The sequence below is a fragment of the Protomyctophum bolini genome (assembly GCF_963924005.1).
Source record: "Protomyctophum bolini genome assembly, chromosome: 8".
Taxonomy (NCBI): Eukaryota; Metazoa; Chordata; class Actinopteri; order Myctophiformes; family Myctophidae; genus Protomyctophum; species Protomyctophum bolini.
This window is the reverse complement of record NC_137869.1, coordinates 39,836,167-39,853,950: the sequence shown is the minus strand read 5'-3', so window position 1 is coordinate 39,853,950 and position 17,784 is coordinate 39,836,167. Positions and strand designations below refer to the sequence as shown.

Sequence of the window (17,784 nt, the reverse complement as noted above, 5' to 3'; positions counted from 1 at the left end):
TGCCAGAAATGAGGAACAGAAATCATGTCAAGCAAACGGCAAATGCAAAGATTGACACTGACAGGCAGCCTAATGTAGATGAAGTGAGATGTTACTTTCTCCACGTTCACGCTGAATCAACCACGTCGTAATTGTTTATCACTGAAGAGCTGGTGAGTTTTTAATCGGTATTGTCAAATATTAACTTCGTACCGGAAGCGGTGAATCGCGAGCAGTAAACTACGAATAGCGACAATAACCTGTTATAACGTTTCAATATCCTGTGTTTTATAATACATGCAGGTTGTTCGTGTTTGACCAGTGTTGCTGTGGAAAAGTTTTAGCTGTTGTAAGTGTTTTAGACCTTTTGTTTCAGCAACTATTTACCACCACTATCCCACACACGTTTACTAACTAGCCTAGTCTAAAACCTCTTGGAGTTGGAAAGAAGGACATTGTAGCCTACCAGTCGCGCTAGTCAACAAGTGAATGTTGAAACAATGTGTCCACTGTGTTGTGTCAAGTGTCATCATCACTTAGTGTCAATCATTGGCCGTGACTGGCACCCGAGACGAGAGAGCTACTGTCAGAGTAATGATGAACTCACCGCCGAGACGCGCGCGCGTGTGTGTGTGTGTGCAGTGCAGTGTGTGAACAATTTCAATTGAATCTTATTTGCGTCTTCTCTGTTAGCTCTGTTAGCCCTATACTACACTGTACAGGACAGCGGCCCTGTGGAGAAGGAACACCATGGGGGACTGGAACCAGAGCATTGGGAGTTTGGGTAATAGGGCTTTGGGCAGGCTCTCCGAGATGCTGGACAACCCCACCTGTGGATGGAGGCAGCTGGCTAACGTAGTGACCGTCGAACAACCTCGATTCAGTTGCAGGTGGGTGTAGTGATCGACTATAGTCCAGCAGCCTGGGGTTGTGGGGTGGGAAATTTGGTATATCTTTTTTTCTATTGGCCTAAAATATTGTCTATATACATACATTCATGAATCCACTTGCTGACCGGCTGTCAACGTTAAGCAATAGGGGTTTATATGTGATCATATACCATTAACATCCTATCTAAGGCAAACATGTCAAAAGTCAGAAATGTCAATTTCAGTATGCTTTAAGTAGCATGTGACATTGTTTCTGACCCATAGCCGTCATCACAAATGTGAGTGTTTTTTGTGCAAAACTAATGTTTGGAATAGATTAAGTCATTCAGAATTAAAAAAAAACACTAGTTTGACAAAACTAGTGTTTTTTTATAGTTATAAAGCATAATGAAAATGTGAAAATCTTGCCTTATATAGGATGTTAATGGTAGGATCACATACAAACCAAACAAATTGCTCAATACCAACAGCCGGTCAGCGTTTTTTTTTCTTTGTATATATTTGTATTGATGAAAATGGAGGACCATTTAATATGTAAATTATAGGGCTGCAACTATAACGATTATTTTCATAATCGATTCATCTGCCGATTATTTAAACGATTAATCTAAACAAGTCTTAGTGCTTTTTCTGGTTTTATCCTCTTGAATAGCAAATCTGGCATCTCAATCACTTTCCTTGAACTGTACTTCAAACTGTTAATAACATTTTCAACCAATTACACACGCACACTGCACACACACACACACACACACACACACACACACGCAGGTTTGCTCCAAATCGTGTTTTCTTTTATTTAAAACACCATAATATAAGGTAAGGTAAGGTAAGGTAAGGTACATTTTATTTAAGCGCCTTTTAAAACAAATGTCACAAGGTGCTGTACAATAAATAAAATGAAATAAAACAAGAGCAACACATAGATCAACAATAAAACGAAAACACAATGACAGAGTAATAATACAAATATATATATATATATAAACATACAGTACCATATAGACAATATTACTTGCTTTTGAAACAAATGGGATTTTAGCAGCTTTTTGAACGCCTCGACAGATAGAGCTGGGGCCTGAAGAAAGAAAGAAAGAAAGAAAGAATAAATACAACATCCAGTATGTAAAGGACAATGTTAATTACTTGAATTGAATGTACAGGAGCGAACTAGTAACTGATATGGTATGAGCGAACAGATGACAGAAGTTAAATTAAAACCCATTTTTGGTGTTTTAAACATTATGTTATAATTTAGCTATTGAAAAATAGCAGATCTACAAGCTCATAGCGCGCCACCGAGTGGCGCGTAGGTCACGAGCTTGTAGGTCTGCTATTTTTGATAAATCGTGAAAATATTTATTTCAGAAAACTGGACGATTTAGAAGATTCTTTTTTAAATTTCGAGGTCAGGTCAAAATGGGTTAAATTTAGAACAACACTCTACTTGTACAGATACAGATATATATCACATTTGATATGGGGACTAAAAGTTAAATTAAGACACGACGTTTTGGCCGCAGGCGGCCTTCATCAGGTGATCCTGATTGAATAGCCTACTTTATTAACAGTTTGCATGGACGGACAGGCACAGGGGAGTACATTACAATACCGGTCTCAATACATTGAAGATGAATTGACCATAATATAATTGGTCATATATAATGAGACTGATACTTCCCGGTTTTAATGGGTTCAAAATGTATTATATATTTATATTGAGCTGTTCCTTATAGATTCAGAAAGGAAAATAAAACTAGTAAATACATGATGAGAATGATCCCGTTTTTGACCATCCATATCCCATTGATTATTTCCCCTGGCCGGCCTGCAGTGATACCGAGCTGACCAGCTGCTCTCTCCAGGTGATGAGTCCTACTGGCAGCCCAGGACGATACCTCTTGGCCAGGCTGGCTGACCGTGCATGCTCCGTGGGCTTCCTGCTCCACTGTCTGAAGAAGATAGACCACCAGGGGGCAGTGCAGTACCTGACTACCACAGGTTTGTGCGCTATACGTATTGGTGGAAAAAGTACTAGGCTACTCACTTTTTTTTACTCCAGAGTCCAGTAGAAAGTATCAATACTGCAATTTATAGAAATAATCTGTTAGTGACAATTTACAGTTTAGGCATTTCGCAGACACTTTTAATCCAGAGCGATTTACAGTAAGCAAGTACAAAAAACATGGTAATACATCAAATTAATAAAAAATTAAGAAAGAACCTAACAGTGGAATATCTACATAATGAAACTATGCGTATACATACAGTATACACTATAGAGTGCTATGTCCACATAAAATGCTATCTAAGTTACATAGTAAAAGTCTGGCATTCAAAATGTTAACTTTGAGTATAAGTGCAAAATTAAGATGTACTTAAAGTAAGCAGAAAATGGCAGATCTACTAACCTCACAATGTGTTGTGCTTGTAGATTGGCTATTTATTAAAAAATCTTTATTAAAACGTAACTAGTATAACTCAGCTTTTCAAATAACTGTAAAAAGAAAAGTAAAATATTTGGAATCGAGATGTAGAGGACTCGTCTCGAGAGTAGAAGTAGAAGTACTGGAAATTGGAAATACTCCAGTACCAAGTACCTCAAAATCATGTTACTTAAGTTTAGTACAGTAGGCCTACTTGAGTAAATACCACCTCGCCTAAAATTCAGCATAAATTCATGTGTTCTGAAATATCAGATTAATTCAGCATTCAAAGACGTATATAGGCTAATGGACCCGGCCTAAGCTAACACTCAGATAAAGTGCAGCTGTTATATTAGTCACCAGTGTTTTCATAAAGTGTAGATGTGGCTGCCTTCAGGTCAGCAGAAGTTGAGTATTGATTCCCTTGCCTGTTGAAAATTGAGTAACCTACTTCATGTTTTGTGTGTGTGTGTGTGTGTGTGTGTGTGTGTGTGTGTGTGTGTGTGTGTGTGTGTGTGTGTGTGTGTGTGTGTGTGTGTGTGTGTGTGTGCGTGTGCGTGCGTGCGTGCGTGCGTGCGTGCGTTGAACAGTGACAGAGCAGGTTCGAATCACTGTGCAGCCCCAGTCCCAGCAGGTGTCGGAGGGAGGCAGGGTGCTGTTGACGTGTAAAGCATGCGGTCCGCCTGGGCTAAGTTACCAGTGGTTCAGAGGCAAGGAGGAGGTCAGTTTACATTTTGAACAAGCACCCATACACTTGGAATGAATCCAATATTGTTTTTGTTCATTTTACATCAAGAGCAACCCATTTTACTCATGAAGCAACTTGTGTTACGATGCAAGGACAAGGACAATAGGACTTACATACATATCGGTTGTCTGCATGTGTGCAGAACACATGCATAATCACCTACACGTCCTGTCACTTATTTCCCTTTTATTTTTACACACTACACAGTCACATGGGGCCTTCACTTCCCCCCTCCCCCCACTTCCATTATGACTACAACTAAAAAGACGTTTCACAAAATATAATGACAACATAGGCTGTCTATAGGCTTGAAATGTAAGAGAATTACTTCGATATTGTCATATTATCAACCCATGAGACACAGCATAGCTTGTAGAAGAATGGTACACACATTATTTAATAATATAATGAAATAAATAATATTATATTACTTGAGTATGTGACGAATAGTGTTGAACATTGTTGTTAAAAAAGAGAAGTTTAGACATGTTCCTCACCCAAGCGGAAAACAATGACCTTCATTCATTAGTCTTCCACTGCCATCGTTGAAAAAATATATTATCTTCCTCTCCACTTCTTCTTCCTCTTCTTCATAATTTGCATAATGTTATGGTCTACATTTTGAAAGGCATATTGTTATTTGACCTTCATTAATGTTTTTGCCTCAAACTAATTTAGTTATACAACACATATTTTGTATACATGTATGCATATTGATGCTTTTCCAAGCGCTTTGAGCACTTGGAAAAGCCCCATAAAAATGCAATGCAAATTATTATTATTTTTTTAATGTTATGATGGCTGTAAAGATTTTTATTTCTTTATTTTTCTGTAGATATTGGGCGGCACTGGAAGTTCTCCAGAGTTGGTCCTGTGCCCTTTGTCCCCGTTGCACGTGGGCCACTATATCTGCAGGGTTAACCATGGAGAGCACTGCATCTTCTCACAATGGGCCCAGGTTCGCTTCCTCCACAACTCAGACACCAGTCCAGGTACCGTTCTGTGTAGACGCCGGACAGGTTCATGTTCTCGTAAGGTGTTCTCTTCTTCATTATACTGTCTCTAGTCTGCCTGTATACATTTTTTTTTTTTTTATAACTTTATTTATAAGATTTTCAATTTTTGTAGACAAACAACCCCACATATACCCCACCCTCCCCGGTTCCATCACAAAGCAAGACAACAACAACACACAAAAAAATATATATATATATAATAAACAGGTATTAAAGGATATAAATAATAAATGAAGTAAATACAATAAAATATAATTTGCCTTTTACTAGATTAAGGGGCTACACAGTGAACCAAATTACATGTAGGAAAAACACTTAGGACACATCATCAAAGGACAGTGAGTCGGAGGACAGTGAAAGGGTGAATTCAAGGAAAGGGGACCAAGCCTTTACAAATTTCTGGCGAGATTTGAACCTGTTGTATCTGAGCTTCTCCAATGGTATAAAGGATAAAACATCCTTGACCCAACTTGTAAATGTTGGAGGTTTATCAGATTTCCAATTGCGGAGAATAAGTCTCCTCGCTATGAGTGAAGCAAAAGCTATGAAATTGGCTTGGGGAGAAGTAATTGGTGCATCGTCGTTGGGAACTCCAAATATAGCAGTTATCGGGTTGGGCGCAATTGGCATATGACAGATGGTTGAGAAAGCATCAAAAATACTATTCCAAAATGGGTTCAAGGAAGTGCATCCCCAGAACAGAATGTCCAACAGAGGCTGGCTCCAGATGACATCTTATAACCTGTATACATTTTAAAGTTTAGTTTTAGTTCTGGCATGAGAGAAAGGACAATGGGCAGGTCCGCCGCGGAGGGTGCCCCTGCAGGGCGTGGCGGTCGCTGGGGTGTGGACGGTCAGCACTGATTTGCTGCACCTGGCCGGCAGGTGTTGGCCGGGTGTGGCCAGTGCTATTGAGCGTCGCAGTCCCTCCCCTAATTAATCAAAAATGGTTCGGAGACTATGGGGTCCATTCTTTCAATTCATTCAGAATTTGAATCCGTCTCTGCTTGGGGATGGGTGAGGTTTGCTGGACTTTTGATTTAGAAGTAGCCTATACTGTGATTGGATTGCTGTGATGTAATGCGGATTATGGATGTATCATGTACCTGTGATTGTTTATAGGATGTTGTGTACTGTTGTTTTGTCTGTTTTTGTCTGCCTTTTATTTTTCAACCTTTACTGATCCTGTATTTAAGGTTTGTTTGTCTTGTTTTCTGTTGTCTTTTTTCTTTGGGGTGAAAATGCAATGTGTTTACTCTTGTATGTCATACTTGTGGGGTTTATTTAAGAGAAGCTGTTAATGCCACCATTTATTATTTTTCAACTCCTGTATTTAAATAATGCTTCTGTGAAAAAACCAATAAACAAAGTTATAAAAAAATTATAATAATGGTTCGGAGAAAACATATTTATTTAAAGACCTTTTAAGCGTCGTACGAAGCCAACTCTTGTCGTGACAAATCATGACAACACACGCAATTTTTTGGGCCAAACAAACAATTAGAAAGTAGAAAAAAACGGCAGGTTACAACACTTTTTTGTTGTTTTTCTTCTATTTGTTTGGTCCAAAATATTGTGTGTGTTGTCATGATTTGTCACGACAAGAGTTGGCTTCGTACGACACTTAAAAGGTCTTTAAATAAATACGTTTTGAAATGCCTATGGGAAAAATGCATTGGGATTAATTTCCTGGGCCACTCGTCGTTCTGAAAGGGGGAGGGACTGCGACGCACTATAGCTGGTGCCGGTTGCGCCTCGGTGATGGCTGCGCCCCGGAGCGCCCCCCTCCGCAGATTTGTCTATCCACACTTTTCCTGGGCTGTGTGTGCTCCAGTTCCTGTTGATTTCATTGGTTATCATTGGTCATCTGACCAGTTTCATTGGCTTTCATTGGATCAAATCGACAGGAACTGGAACACACACAGCCCAGGAAAAGTGTGGATAGCTGGAAGCCTGGAGGAGAGGGGCAGTGACTTGGCCAATCACTGCAACTGGAGAGTGTATAGTAGCCGAGGGTTGAAACACTCTAAGAAGGTTGGAGACCACCTGACCTCCCTTCCGAGGCTTCACCCATTAGCGATGGATTATAATCGCATCTTTGATGTGTTTTATATACAAACTCAGTTCTGTTTTGTGGTTCCTGCAGGCTGCTGCAGCAGCGGTCTGTTCCCGGGCTCGGTGAGTGGTCTGCGGGTGGTCTGTCAGCCTCAGAGCCGGACCCTGTCCGAGGGGGACGCTCTGGTTCTGAAGTGCTCCGCAGACGCCAACCCCCCGGCCCAGTACCAGTGGTACCACAACATGGAGCCCATGGCACAGCAGAAGCAGGGAACGCTTGGGGTATGTCTTTCTCTTCTGACCGTGACCAGTGGTGGAAAGTAACACAAAGTACATTAAGTACGGTTCTTAACTACAATTTTGAGGTACTTTTACTTGTGTATTTCCAATTTACAATACTTTTACTTCTACTCCACTACTAAATCTACATCTTGGATCCAAATATTATACTTCTACATTTATTTGAGAACTTTAGTTACTAGTTGCTTTGTAGATTTTGTGACACCGCTGATAGTGGTCTTTCTTTCTTGGCCAATGCATACCTCAAAATGTTCAATTCAATTCAAAACACATTGATAACTTTGACTTGGTGTTTTGTCAATTGCCCACATATATATAGCTTCATTGTTGGACTGCATTGTTTTCTGTGATTGGTGTCTTGTGTAGGTCCCTTGTGTGACCACGGCATACAGAGGACAGTACAGCTGCAGGGTGTTTAACCTTTACCACGAGACATGGAGTGATACGGTCCAAGTCTACATTGGTAATATACGTATACACTACAGTATATATCTGCATCTGTACAAGTAGAGTGTTGTTCTAAATTTAACCCATTTTGACCTGACCTCGAAAATTCTAAACAAAATCTTCCTAAATCCTCCAGTTTTCTGAAATAAATATTTTCACGATTTATCAAAAATAGCAGACCTACAAGCTCGTGACCTACGTGCCACTCGGTGGCGCGCTATGAGCTTGTAGATCTGCTATTTTTCAATAGCTAGTAAATTATAACATAATGTTTAAAACACCAAAAGGGGTTCCCGCCCAAAATGGGTTTAAATTTAACTTCTGTCATCTGTTTGCTCCTACCATATCAGTTACTAGTTCGCTCCTGTACATTCAATTAAAGTAATTAACATTCTCCTTTACATACTGGATATTGTATTTATTCTTTCTTTCTTTCTTTCTTTCTTCAGGCCCCAGCTCTATCAGTGATTCCTCCTCCTGGTCAGAAGTTGACCATGGCACAGGTATTCCTGGAACCATTGTTGGGGGCGGCTGTGGCAATTAATTTTCCTCAAGGGCCATATTTTGACTAGCGTACCAGGCTGGGGGCCGAGTCCACACACGCAATGTCGAGGTCTTGCCCTGAAAATTCATTCAATTCAATTCAAAAGGATGCCCAGTTTGACATGCATAGGCTACTGACCCCCATGTAATGCCATTTATATCTGGGACCCCTCCAATTCTTCCAGGGGCCACAAGGGGGCCCTCCGCGGGCCGCAAATGGCCCGTGGGCCGCCTATTGGGGAACCCTGGTTTAGTGGATGGTTACATGCCTATATGTCTCACCTCTTTCTGTTTGTTTGTTTTCTGATTGATTGATACTTTATTAGACAGAAAATATGTAAAACAGCGACAGAACAGTCCAGCACCGGTCAACCCAGCCAGCCCTCACCCCGCCAGGCAGAAAACTAGTTTCCATGGTGAGTTTTCAAACCGTTCCGGACACACAGTAAAGATCCATCTCCAAAGATCTATTATAGTGAATACAGTTTAAAGCATTCAGTGAGCAATTTTTGTTTAACCCATTCTGACCGGGCACCCATTTTGGTGTTGGCATCATGTTATGCTTTAGCTATTGAAAAATAGCAGATCTACAAGCTCATATCGCGCCACCGAGTGGCGCGATACGAGCTTGTAGGTCTGCTATTTTTGAAAAATTCGAAGAACGACTGACATTTTTAGAATCTGATCTCAGGTCAGAATGGGTTAATCAGACCAGTGTGTGTCCCGTGGAAACCTCGTATGAATCTGATCTCAGGTCAGAATGGGTTAATGATCAGTCAAGTCCTTCCTTCCCGTCCACAGCCACAGACAAAGTGGCTCTCCTGATAGGCAACATGAACTATGGCTACCACAACCCGCTGTGTGCGCCCATGGCGGATGTCCACGAGCTGGCCAACCTCCTCCGACAGCTGGACTTCAAGGTGGTCTCCCTGCTGGACCTCGACCTTCAGGAGATGCACCATGCGGTGACGGGGTTCCTCCTGCTGCTGGACAAAGGAGTTTACGGTTGGTCTCCGAACCATTATTATTAATTTTTTTATAACTTTGTTTATTGGTTTTTTCACAGAAGCATTATTTAAATACAGGAGTTGAAAAATAATAAATGGTGGCATTAACAGCTTCTCTTAAATAAACCCCACAAGTATGACATACAAAGGTAAACACATTTTCACCCCAAAGAAAAATGACAACAGAAAACAAGACAAACAAACCTTAAATACAGGATCAGTAAAGGTTGAAAAATAAAAGGCAGACAAAAACAGACAAAACAACAGTACACAACATCCTATAAACAATCATATGTACATGATACATCCATAATCCGCATTACATCACAGCAATCCAATCACAGTATAGGCTACTTCTAAATCAAAAGTCCAGCAAACCTCACCCATCCCCAAGCAGAGACGGATTCAAATTCTGAATGAATTGAAAGAATGGACCCCCATAGTCTCCGAACCATTTTTGATTCATTAGTCAACTCGTTGAAATGTATGCTTTATTTTCCAGCATCAAATTGATCTTAATTTGTTTTCAAGAAGAGATTTGTATTATTTGCGTTACAATCCTTGACTCATGAAACATCCCTAAAGGCCTTTTCAGACAGGAAGCGTGTGACGCACCGAGACGTTGTAACCCGGGGTAACGACAGGTCTGCTCATGACTCATGAGAGGTGCGACTCCCGTTGCGTTAAAAAAAAAAGTTCATCACAATCCAGGTCTAGTCAGTCGCGGGAGTGGTGCACGAAACGAGCGCGCGCGCGACAATTTCACGGAGCTCAAAAAATATGAATATAAGACTATGTTTTTCCTTTTTTTCCAATGGAAATATCCTAAAAAAATCTGCTCTTTTTGAGTCTTGAAAAATGGGGGTCGTCTTATAATCAGAGTCGTCTGCACAATACAGTACTAGGCGCGTCGGTCGCTGCCCGTCTGAAAAGGCCCTAATGTTGCGTTCACACTGGCAGATGCAAAAGATACAAAGATGCAAAGCTACACAGCGTATTTGTATGTAGCTGAAGTTGAAAGCAGCTCAACGTTTTTTGTAGCTTTGTTGGAGCTTTTGTAGCAGCTACAAACATCAGATGTATCTTTATGTCGCTGGCTTCCATTGAAAATGAATGGTAGACTGTATCTTTGCATCTGCCTGTGTGAACGCAGCATTAGAAAGCCTTTACTCAAATACAAAGTAGACCCACATTTTAGTTTTTCATTTAGATTTATTTAACGCTATAGATTAGAATTACTGTCCTCCTGATATAATTGTATTCTCAAACAAAATTGATTTGTATGAAACTTTTGCCCTATGTGACATGTGTGAGAATCTAATCAATACAGCATCTGTGTTTGGAGGGTGTCCTGTATTGACACAAAATGATGACACTATTAACAGTTTAAATAAACACTGTGGAATATGGTAATTTAACCCATTTCGGGCCCCTTATGGTGTTTTAAACATTATGTTGTAATGTAGCTATTGAAAAATAGCAGATCTATTTGTGGCGTGTAGCGAGTGGCGTGCTACGAGCTTGTAGGTCTGCTATTTTTGAAAGATCGTGAAAATATTTATTTCAGAAAACTGGAGGATTTAGAAGAATACATTTTTTGAGGTCAGGCCTAAATGGGTTCAGGCTAAAATGTGCAGTGAGTATATACCTTACGGTAGGTAGTCAGACATATTTCCCTTCCTCTTCGGTGTCCCTTCCAGGCTTGCTGTACTTTGCTGGCCACGGCTATGAGAACTTTGGCAACAGCTTCATGGTGCCCATCGACGCCCCTGCCGCGTACACGTCTGAACACTGCCTCTGTGTGCAGAGTGTCCTTCAGAGGATGCAGGAGAGAGAGACGGGACTCAACGTCTTCCTATTGGACATGTGTCGCAAAAGGTGTTGTTATGAATGTTCTTAAGTTGTAACATATTCCTAACATATATTCTAACTGTAGATAAGGCTTTTGTTGAACCAACAATGATACATTTTGTTCATTCTCTTCATTAGGAACCTAAACGATGATGTCGCTACTCAATCGCGGCCACTGAAAGTGACAGCCAACATAGTGTTTGGATATGCTACGTAAGTCATTTTAATGATCCCCTGAGACATGACTCCACACTAAGGCTGCAAGATATATCGAATATATCTGTGTTTAATTAACTACAATAAGCACGTGTGTTATTTGTAATGTTAGAAATAATTGTAAACAGCTCTCTGGATACAGACCATAAATGTAAATGTCTGTCTTTCTATTTAAGTGCAATCGCTATTAGGCTATACAGATGGATCTGATCTTCAATGCACAACATTGTGATTCTCATTATTTAATATTCTGTTCAATTGATTTATTTGCCCAAATAAACAAGAGGCATTGTTTATTTGTAGGCTACATTTAGTCAGATGTGATGACAAAATCTGATCATCAATTGTTATAGATCATTTTGTGCACCTGCCAGTTACGACTGAGTCATTCTTGTTTTCTGACGGCTCCACTCGGATCTCGGTAACAATTCCACGGTTCGGTTCAGTCATTAAAAAAGATCTCGGAACCAGTCGGGTCTTGGAACAAATTTCACGGACACCATAAGGTAGGCTACTACTAATAATACCCCACAAAAAACTTCACGCAGACAATGAGAACAATGCCTGAGCATGTGTGAGAGTTTACACCTTTCTGAACGGAGCGGCGTGCCTGCGTCTGCCACCTCGGAGAGAGGACCCTCTCCCAATGATGTGTATTCGTTTCGTGGTCATGGAAGACCATGAAGTCGAGTGTCGACTTCATGGATCCCCCCACCCCACGTGGGGAGGGCGGGACCTCGCTCAGACAACTTTACATGCACTACTACTGTGCTGCATGGTAGGGAGCCAGTGAAATACTCTCTCATTTACCATACACAAAGAATGACATTACTCAAGAGTACTTCTCTAAAACGCATTAGAGAAAAATGAAATGTCTTGTTTACCGTATTGATATTTAGGTCTGTGGACGCAGAAGCGTACGAGGAGGTGCAAGGAGACGACCTGTCCAACGGCATCTTCATAAGGTTCCTCAAACAACGTCTCAGAGAGGACGAGAAGGTCACCGTCATGCTAGACAGGGTGGCTGAAGGTGTGTTCTACAATATCTATCTCTTCACAGAGTGTGTGTGTGTGTGTGTGTGTGTGTGTGTGTGTGTGTGTGTGTGTGTGTGTGTGTGTGTGTGTGTGTGTGTGTGTGTGTGTGTGACTGTGTGTGTGTGTGTGTGTGTGTGTGTGTGTGTGTGTGTCTTATGCTTTCTGTATAATGTATTAAGTGCCCAAGTGGACACGCGCAAATAAATCGTTTTTTTCCCCTTCACTTTTACCAGACATGGGTCAGTGTAAAATCATGCGAGGGAGGCAGGCTCTGGAGCTACGCAGCAACCTGTCTGAGCGACGGACACTCGCTGACCGCATACGGAACTCTGACTGTCCTGCAGCCACGTCGGCACGAAACCGCCAGTGGTCCATCGCACATGGTACTGTTCAAACCTCCAGTGGTCCATCGCACATGGTACTGTTCAAACCTCCATCCACATGTCCATCGCACATGGTACTGTTCAAACCTCCAGTGGTCCATCGCACATGGTACTGTTCAAACCTCCGCTGGTCCATCGCACATGGTACTGTTCAAACCTCCGCTGGTCCATCGCACATGGTACTGTTCAAACCTCCAGTGGTCCATCGCACATGGTACTGTTCAAACCTCCGCTGGTCCATCGCACATGGTACTGTTCAAACCTCCGCTGGTCCATCGCACATGGTACTGTTCAAACCTCCAGTGGTCCATCGCACATGGTACTGTTCAAACCTCCGCTGGTCCATCGCACATGGTACTGTTCAAACCTCCGCTGGTCCATCGCACATGGTACTGTTCAAACCTCCAGTGGTCCATCGCACATGGTACTGTTCAAACCTCCGCTGGTCCATCGCACATGGTACTGTTCAAACCTCCGCTGGTCCATCGCACATGGTACTGTTCAAACCTCCGCTGGTCCATCGCACATGGTACTGTTCAAACCTCCAGTGGTCCATCGCACATGGTACTGTTCAAACCTCCATCCACATGTCCATCGCACATGCCATTTAGACCTGAGGACGATTCTACAAATGTCTTCTAAATCCTGACAGTTTTCTGAAAAACCTATGTTTCTCTGTCAGTCGTTTTCTCAAACATTTTCATGTCAAGGACTCCCAAAATTATATATAATTGGCCGCCGACCCCCATCTGAAAATATGTTGTTCCAGGGACCCCCCCCCAAGAAGCAAAGATTTGAGTTCAAAACTTTCGCTCTGAAAGAATATATATTCAAAGATTTGCGCCACATTTTCACGATTTTAAAGCAGACCTACTGTACAAGTTTATAGCGCAGCGATCTGCTATTTTTCAATAGCTAAAGCATAGCATAATGCTTTAAACACCAAAGGGGTTCCCGCCCAGAATGGGTTATCTCCACAGACACAAAAAAACCAGAGCGGGCAGTCCGTCTTTGCATTGTCAAATTGGAGCTTGAGCACCTCTATATGTATGTTATTTGAATTTAGTATAAGGTCATGTGTCTGTGATGATGCCGCACTGAACCAATGCACCCTGTCTCTTCACAGTGCTGCCCGAGAGCCGGAGTCTACAGTTTGACTGTGGAGTGAAGGTTCAGCTGGGCTTCGCTGCAGAGTACTCCAACACCATGATCATCTACACTCGGATACTGGATAAGCCCAAGAACATCACGTCCTGCTCCGCGCAGCTAACAGACTTCTCTGAGGTACGTTGACGTTGGCTGAATATGTCCACATATTTCACAGATCATCCTTGTTGACGTGTTAATTGTCATGGCCCAGTGACTTACCTCAAGGTTGTACTTTATTGTTACATCCTGACGTACAGGTACATAAGAATAACACTTATTTTGGCTTCCTTCAGACAATTAAATGCATTAGCATAACAGTAGAATAATGAGTATACCTTTCTAGCACGTTGGGGCATAAACAGGTTTAGCCCCTGTAATATATAATGCTCTATATTATATAGACTATCTACGGTATTCATACAATGTATGTTACATAATATGCTCTATAGAGCATTGTATGTATATACATACATTGTTATTGTTACATATATGTTACATATCAGGCTGTGACCGGAGACCCTGTTTTTGTGTGTGTGTGTGTGTGTGTGTGTGTGTGTGTGTGTGTGTGTGTGTGTGTGTGTGTGTGTGTGTGTGTGTGTGTGTGTGTGTGTGTGTGTGTGTGTGTGTGTGTGTGTGTGTGTGTGTGTGTGTGTGTGCGCGCGTTATCTGTCTGTCTGTCTGTCTGTGAGCAGCTACACTCTGGCACCATTTGACCAATCAGCGTGAAACTTTGCATAGTAAAACATAGTAACATAACATAGTAAACGTTTTACCAACCTGCACTGTGTAGTTTGAAGATTGGTTGTAAAACCATATCCAGTAGTCTGCGTTGGCGGTCAGTTTAATGCTTGATGTGGAAAGCTTCATCCTCATACTCTGTTAGAATTCTTCCAACGACTTTAAAATTCAACTCTTGAACCGTAGCTCATACGATACATTTCCCCCTGGATTCCTTGGATACTCACTCTCCATATAGACCCTGGGACACTTGAAATAATAACATGAAGTGCTTTGGCAGGGTCCAGCTGTTGACCTGAAGAAGAGCAACCAGGAGAGCTTGGCTGAAGCAGGCAGTTTCTGTCTGTTGGACATGGAGGACCTGCCGTCACCAGACGTCCCCAGCCTCTACACTCGCCTCCACAGCCTGCAGAGACTCAAGGTTAGTCATCCATATGTTTGACTATCTGCTCTTTGTGCATGCACTATTCTTTTACAAGGATATAGGAACAAAGACTGAGACATATTCCAACCAATTTCCAACAAATTTCCAATCCTAGAGTAGTCGGAAAGTGTCTGTTCATTTAAACGCTTGAGAGTATGCAAATGGAACAAAATGGATCCATCACACAGTGTACACAGGGGCAGTTGGCACCTTTTCAGCTACAACAGCATTAGGTTAGCAGGGATAATTATCCCACAAATCAGCTAAGGCCTGTCATGTAAAAGCAAAGTACGCTGGCTATATTTTAGCAATATGTAATTGTTATTTGTGTCATCACACATCAAGGAAACATTTTGCTTCCTATTCCCTTCATAGACAGAGCTCACGTTCACCGTTTGTCTTCAGTACCGGTACACAAACTTGGACGAGGAAGTCCAGGAACAACAAAGCATCTCGGTCGGTAAACCCCTGGTTTCCAAACTCAACCTCCACGAAGCCAGTTTGCCCCGCTCCTCTTCCGCGTCTTCCTGCGACCCGAGCTCCGTCAACCTTCCTGAGTCGTCGTCCTTCACCGAGGGCTTCGAAACAGGCTTGCTCAATTCTGAAACGTCGTCTATTGGCTCAGCTTTGACTACGTGGTCATATCCAGAGGCTGTGAGAGAAACTGACTCCACTGCCTCTGCGACTTCACCTGGGAAACTCAACGTCCCCGAGGAGACCGACAGTCCTGAGTTGTTTGACTCTGATGCTCCCAAACCTCTTACCGCCAACAGGAGCTTGCCTTATAGCCAAGGAGATGACAATAACTACAAGTTTAGTCATGCTTATGATTTTCATTCAAGTTAGAGGCGCCACACTACAATTATGTGCTTTTCACAGCAGACATTTCAACCGGTAAACACAGCTGAAGGTTTTATAATTAATTGTGGGTGTGCTTGATATAGGTGTTACGGCATGGTGCATGCCAGATTGAAATTTGTATTCACAGTTTGTAGAATGGAATGGGCACAGTTCAAACGAAAGTTCATTTGAAGAGTACTCTCAAAATGTACAAAAAAAAAAAAAAATCTGTGGAGTTTGAGAAAGGGAAAATTCTTAACCCCTTATTAGTTTGTAGAAACGTGTATAGATGTATGCTAAAGTCTATTGGTATTTGGTACAGACACAGTATATTGTTTTGACAACTAATAAAAAATGTACAGTATTTACTTCATCCTATCCTTTACCCATCTGTAAAGCAAGTACCGGTAATTGAAATAGACATATTATATCCTGAATTCCTGATAACATACCTATGTTGTTGTTTGTAGATATCTGAAATTGAATGCTCATGAAAGGCAAAACGACATGCTGACATAATTTATCCTAGGAAGAATGCAGTGGTGGAAAAAGTACTCCAATGTTTTACTTGAGTTAAAGTATCAATACTGCAATATATGGAAATTGTCTGTTACAAGTAAAAGTCTAGAATAAAAAATGTAGTTGATTAAAAGTACAAAAGTATTGGCATCAAAATGTACTTAAAAGTACCAAAAGTAAAAGTATACTCATTATGCAGAATGTCTCATTTCAAGTTTAGTCCTTGCCGTGTAGGTTGGCAAGGACCACTGGCGTCCCCGGGCTGGACCCCATACGTAACGGGAAGAGTGTGAGAAAATCACACCCGTGTGAAGTGAGGGGCGCTCTTGTCGTCATACATCATCCAATAAAAAATGAATATACATCTTCATGAATTAATTTGTCAACTTATGTTATCTTTTAACCATGATGCAATGTTTTTATTTAAACTCATCTTTTCACCATGTCATGTAAGAACTGAATGTATGTGATTGGTTAGCCGATTTGTTCGTCTACATATGACGCAAATTTTCCTTTCATTGTCAATGGCATTTAATGTTTGTGTTGCCACAAATTTACGTCTCATTTCAGGCACATATGACGTAAATTCTCCTTTCATTGTCAAATGCGAGACGTGACGTGATGAAAAGATGTATATAGAGCCCCTCACAAAAGTATGCCACGAGAGTGGTAGCTCTTTAACAGCTTGCATGGACAAGTACAGTACAGTTCAGTACAGTACAGTACAGTGCAGCAGCCAGCAGGTCACCAATTTCACTGTCACACCGCCATGCTGGAGTGACTGAGTGTGAGTGAGCAATTGATTGATTGATTGAAATATTTATTAACAGTTTGCAGAAATTGCAGAATTACAGTACATTTCAAGCACAACTCAATACAAAGACTGTTAACTGTGAGTGAACGACCCAATAAACTAAATAAAGCATTGCACTTAATTGCAGCACTTGTTTACAAGAGGGTCCACCTTGAAAATTGGATAGAAAGAAAGGGGAAAAAAGGAACTGAGTGTTTTTTCTTTATTTTATTTTTTCTTATTTAAAAAAGAATGTCTGTAATTCACTTAATTTACAACAACATGTTGGAGGTTTGAGAGCGAGAGTGTCTGTCCTGTTGTCTGTTTTATTTGTCTGTTCACACTTGTCATTGTTTAACTGTTTTTTGTTTTTTCATGTTTATCACACTTATATGTCATTTTTATTATGTATTGGATGTGGAACA

At 41.3% G+C, this 17,784-nt stretch overlaps 1 protein-coding gene across 1 annotated transcript; it reads left to right on the top strand.

Moving 5' to 3' along the window:
* Positions 1 to 73: 73 nt before the first annotated feature.
* Positions 74 to 17,202, top strand: malt2 (MALT paracaspase 2). Its single transcript, XM_080769560.1, has 18 exons — positions 74 to 152; positions 283 to 328; positions 673 to 869; positions 2,704 to 2,870; positions 3,886 to 4,016; positions 4,879 to 5,035; positions 7,206 to 7,396; positions 7,781 to 7,877; positions 8,311 to 8,364; positions 8,731 to 8,820; positions 9,206 to 9,409; positions 11,112 to 11,289; positions 11,401 to 11,475; positions 12,378 to 12,508; positions 12,747 to 12,896; positions 14,023 to 14,180; positions 15,064 to 15,204; positions 15,583 to 17,202. The coding sequence occupies exons 3-18, from the start codon at positions 730 to 732 to the stop codon at positions 16,051 to 16,053; spliced, it is 2,535 nt and encodes an 844-aa protein (XP_080625686.1). The 5' UTR covers positions 74 to 152; positions 283 to 328; positions 673 to 729; the 3' UTR covers positions 16,054 to 17,202.
* The last annotated feature ends 582 nt before the right edge of the window (positions 17,203 to 17,784 follow it).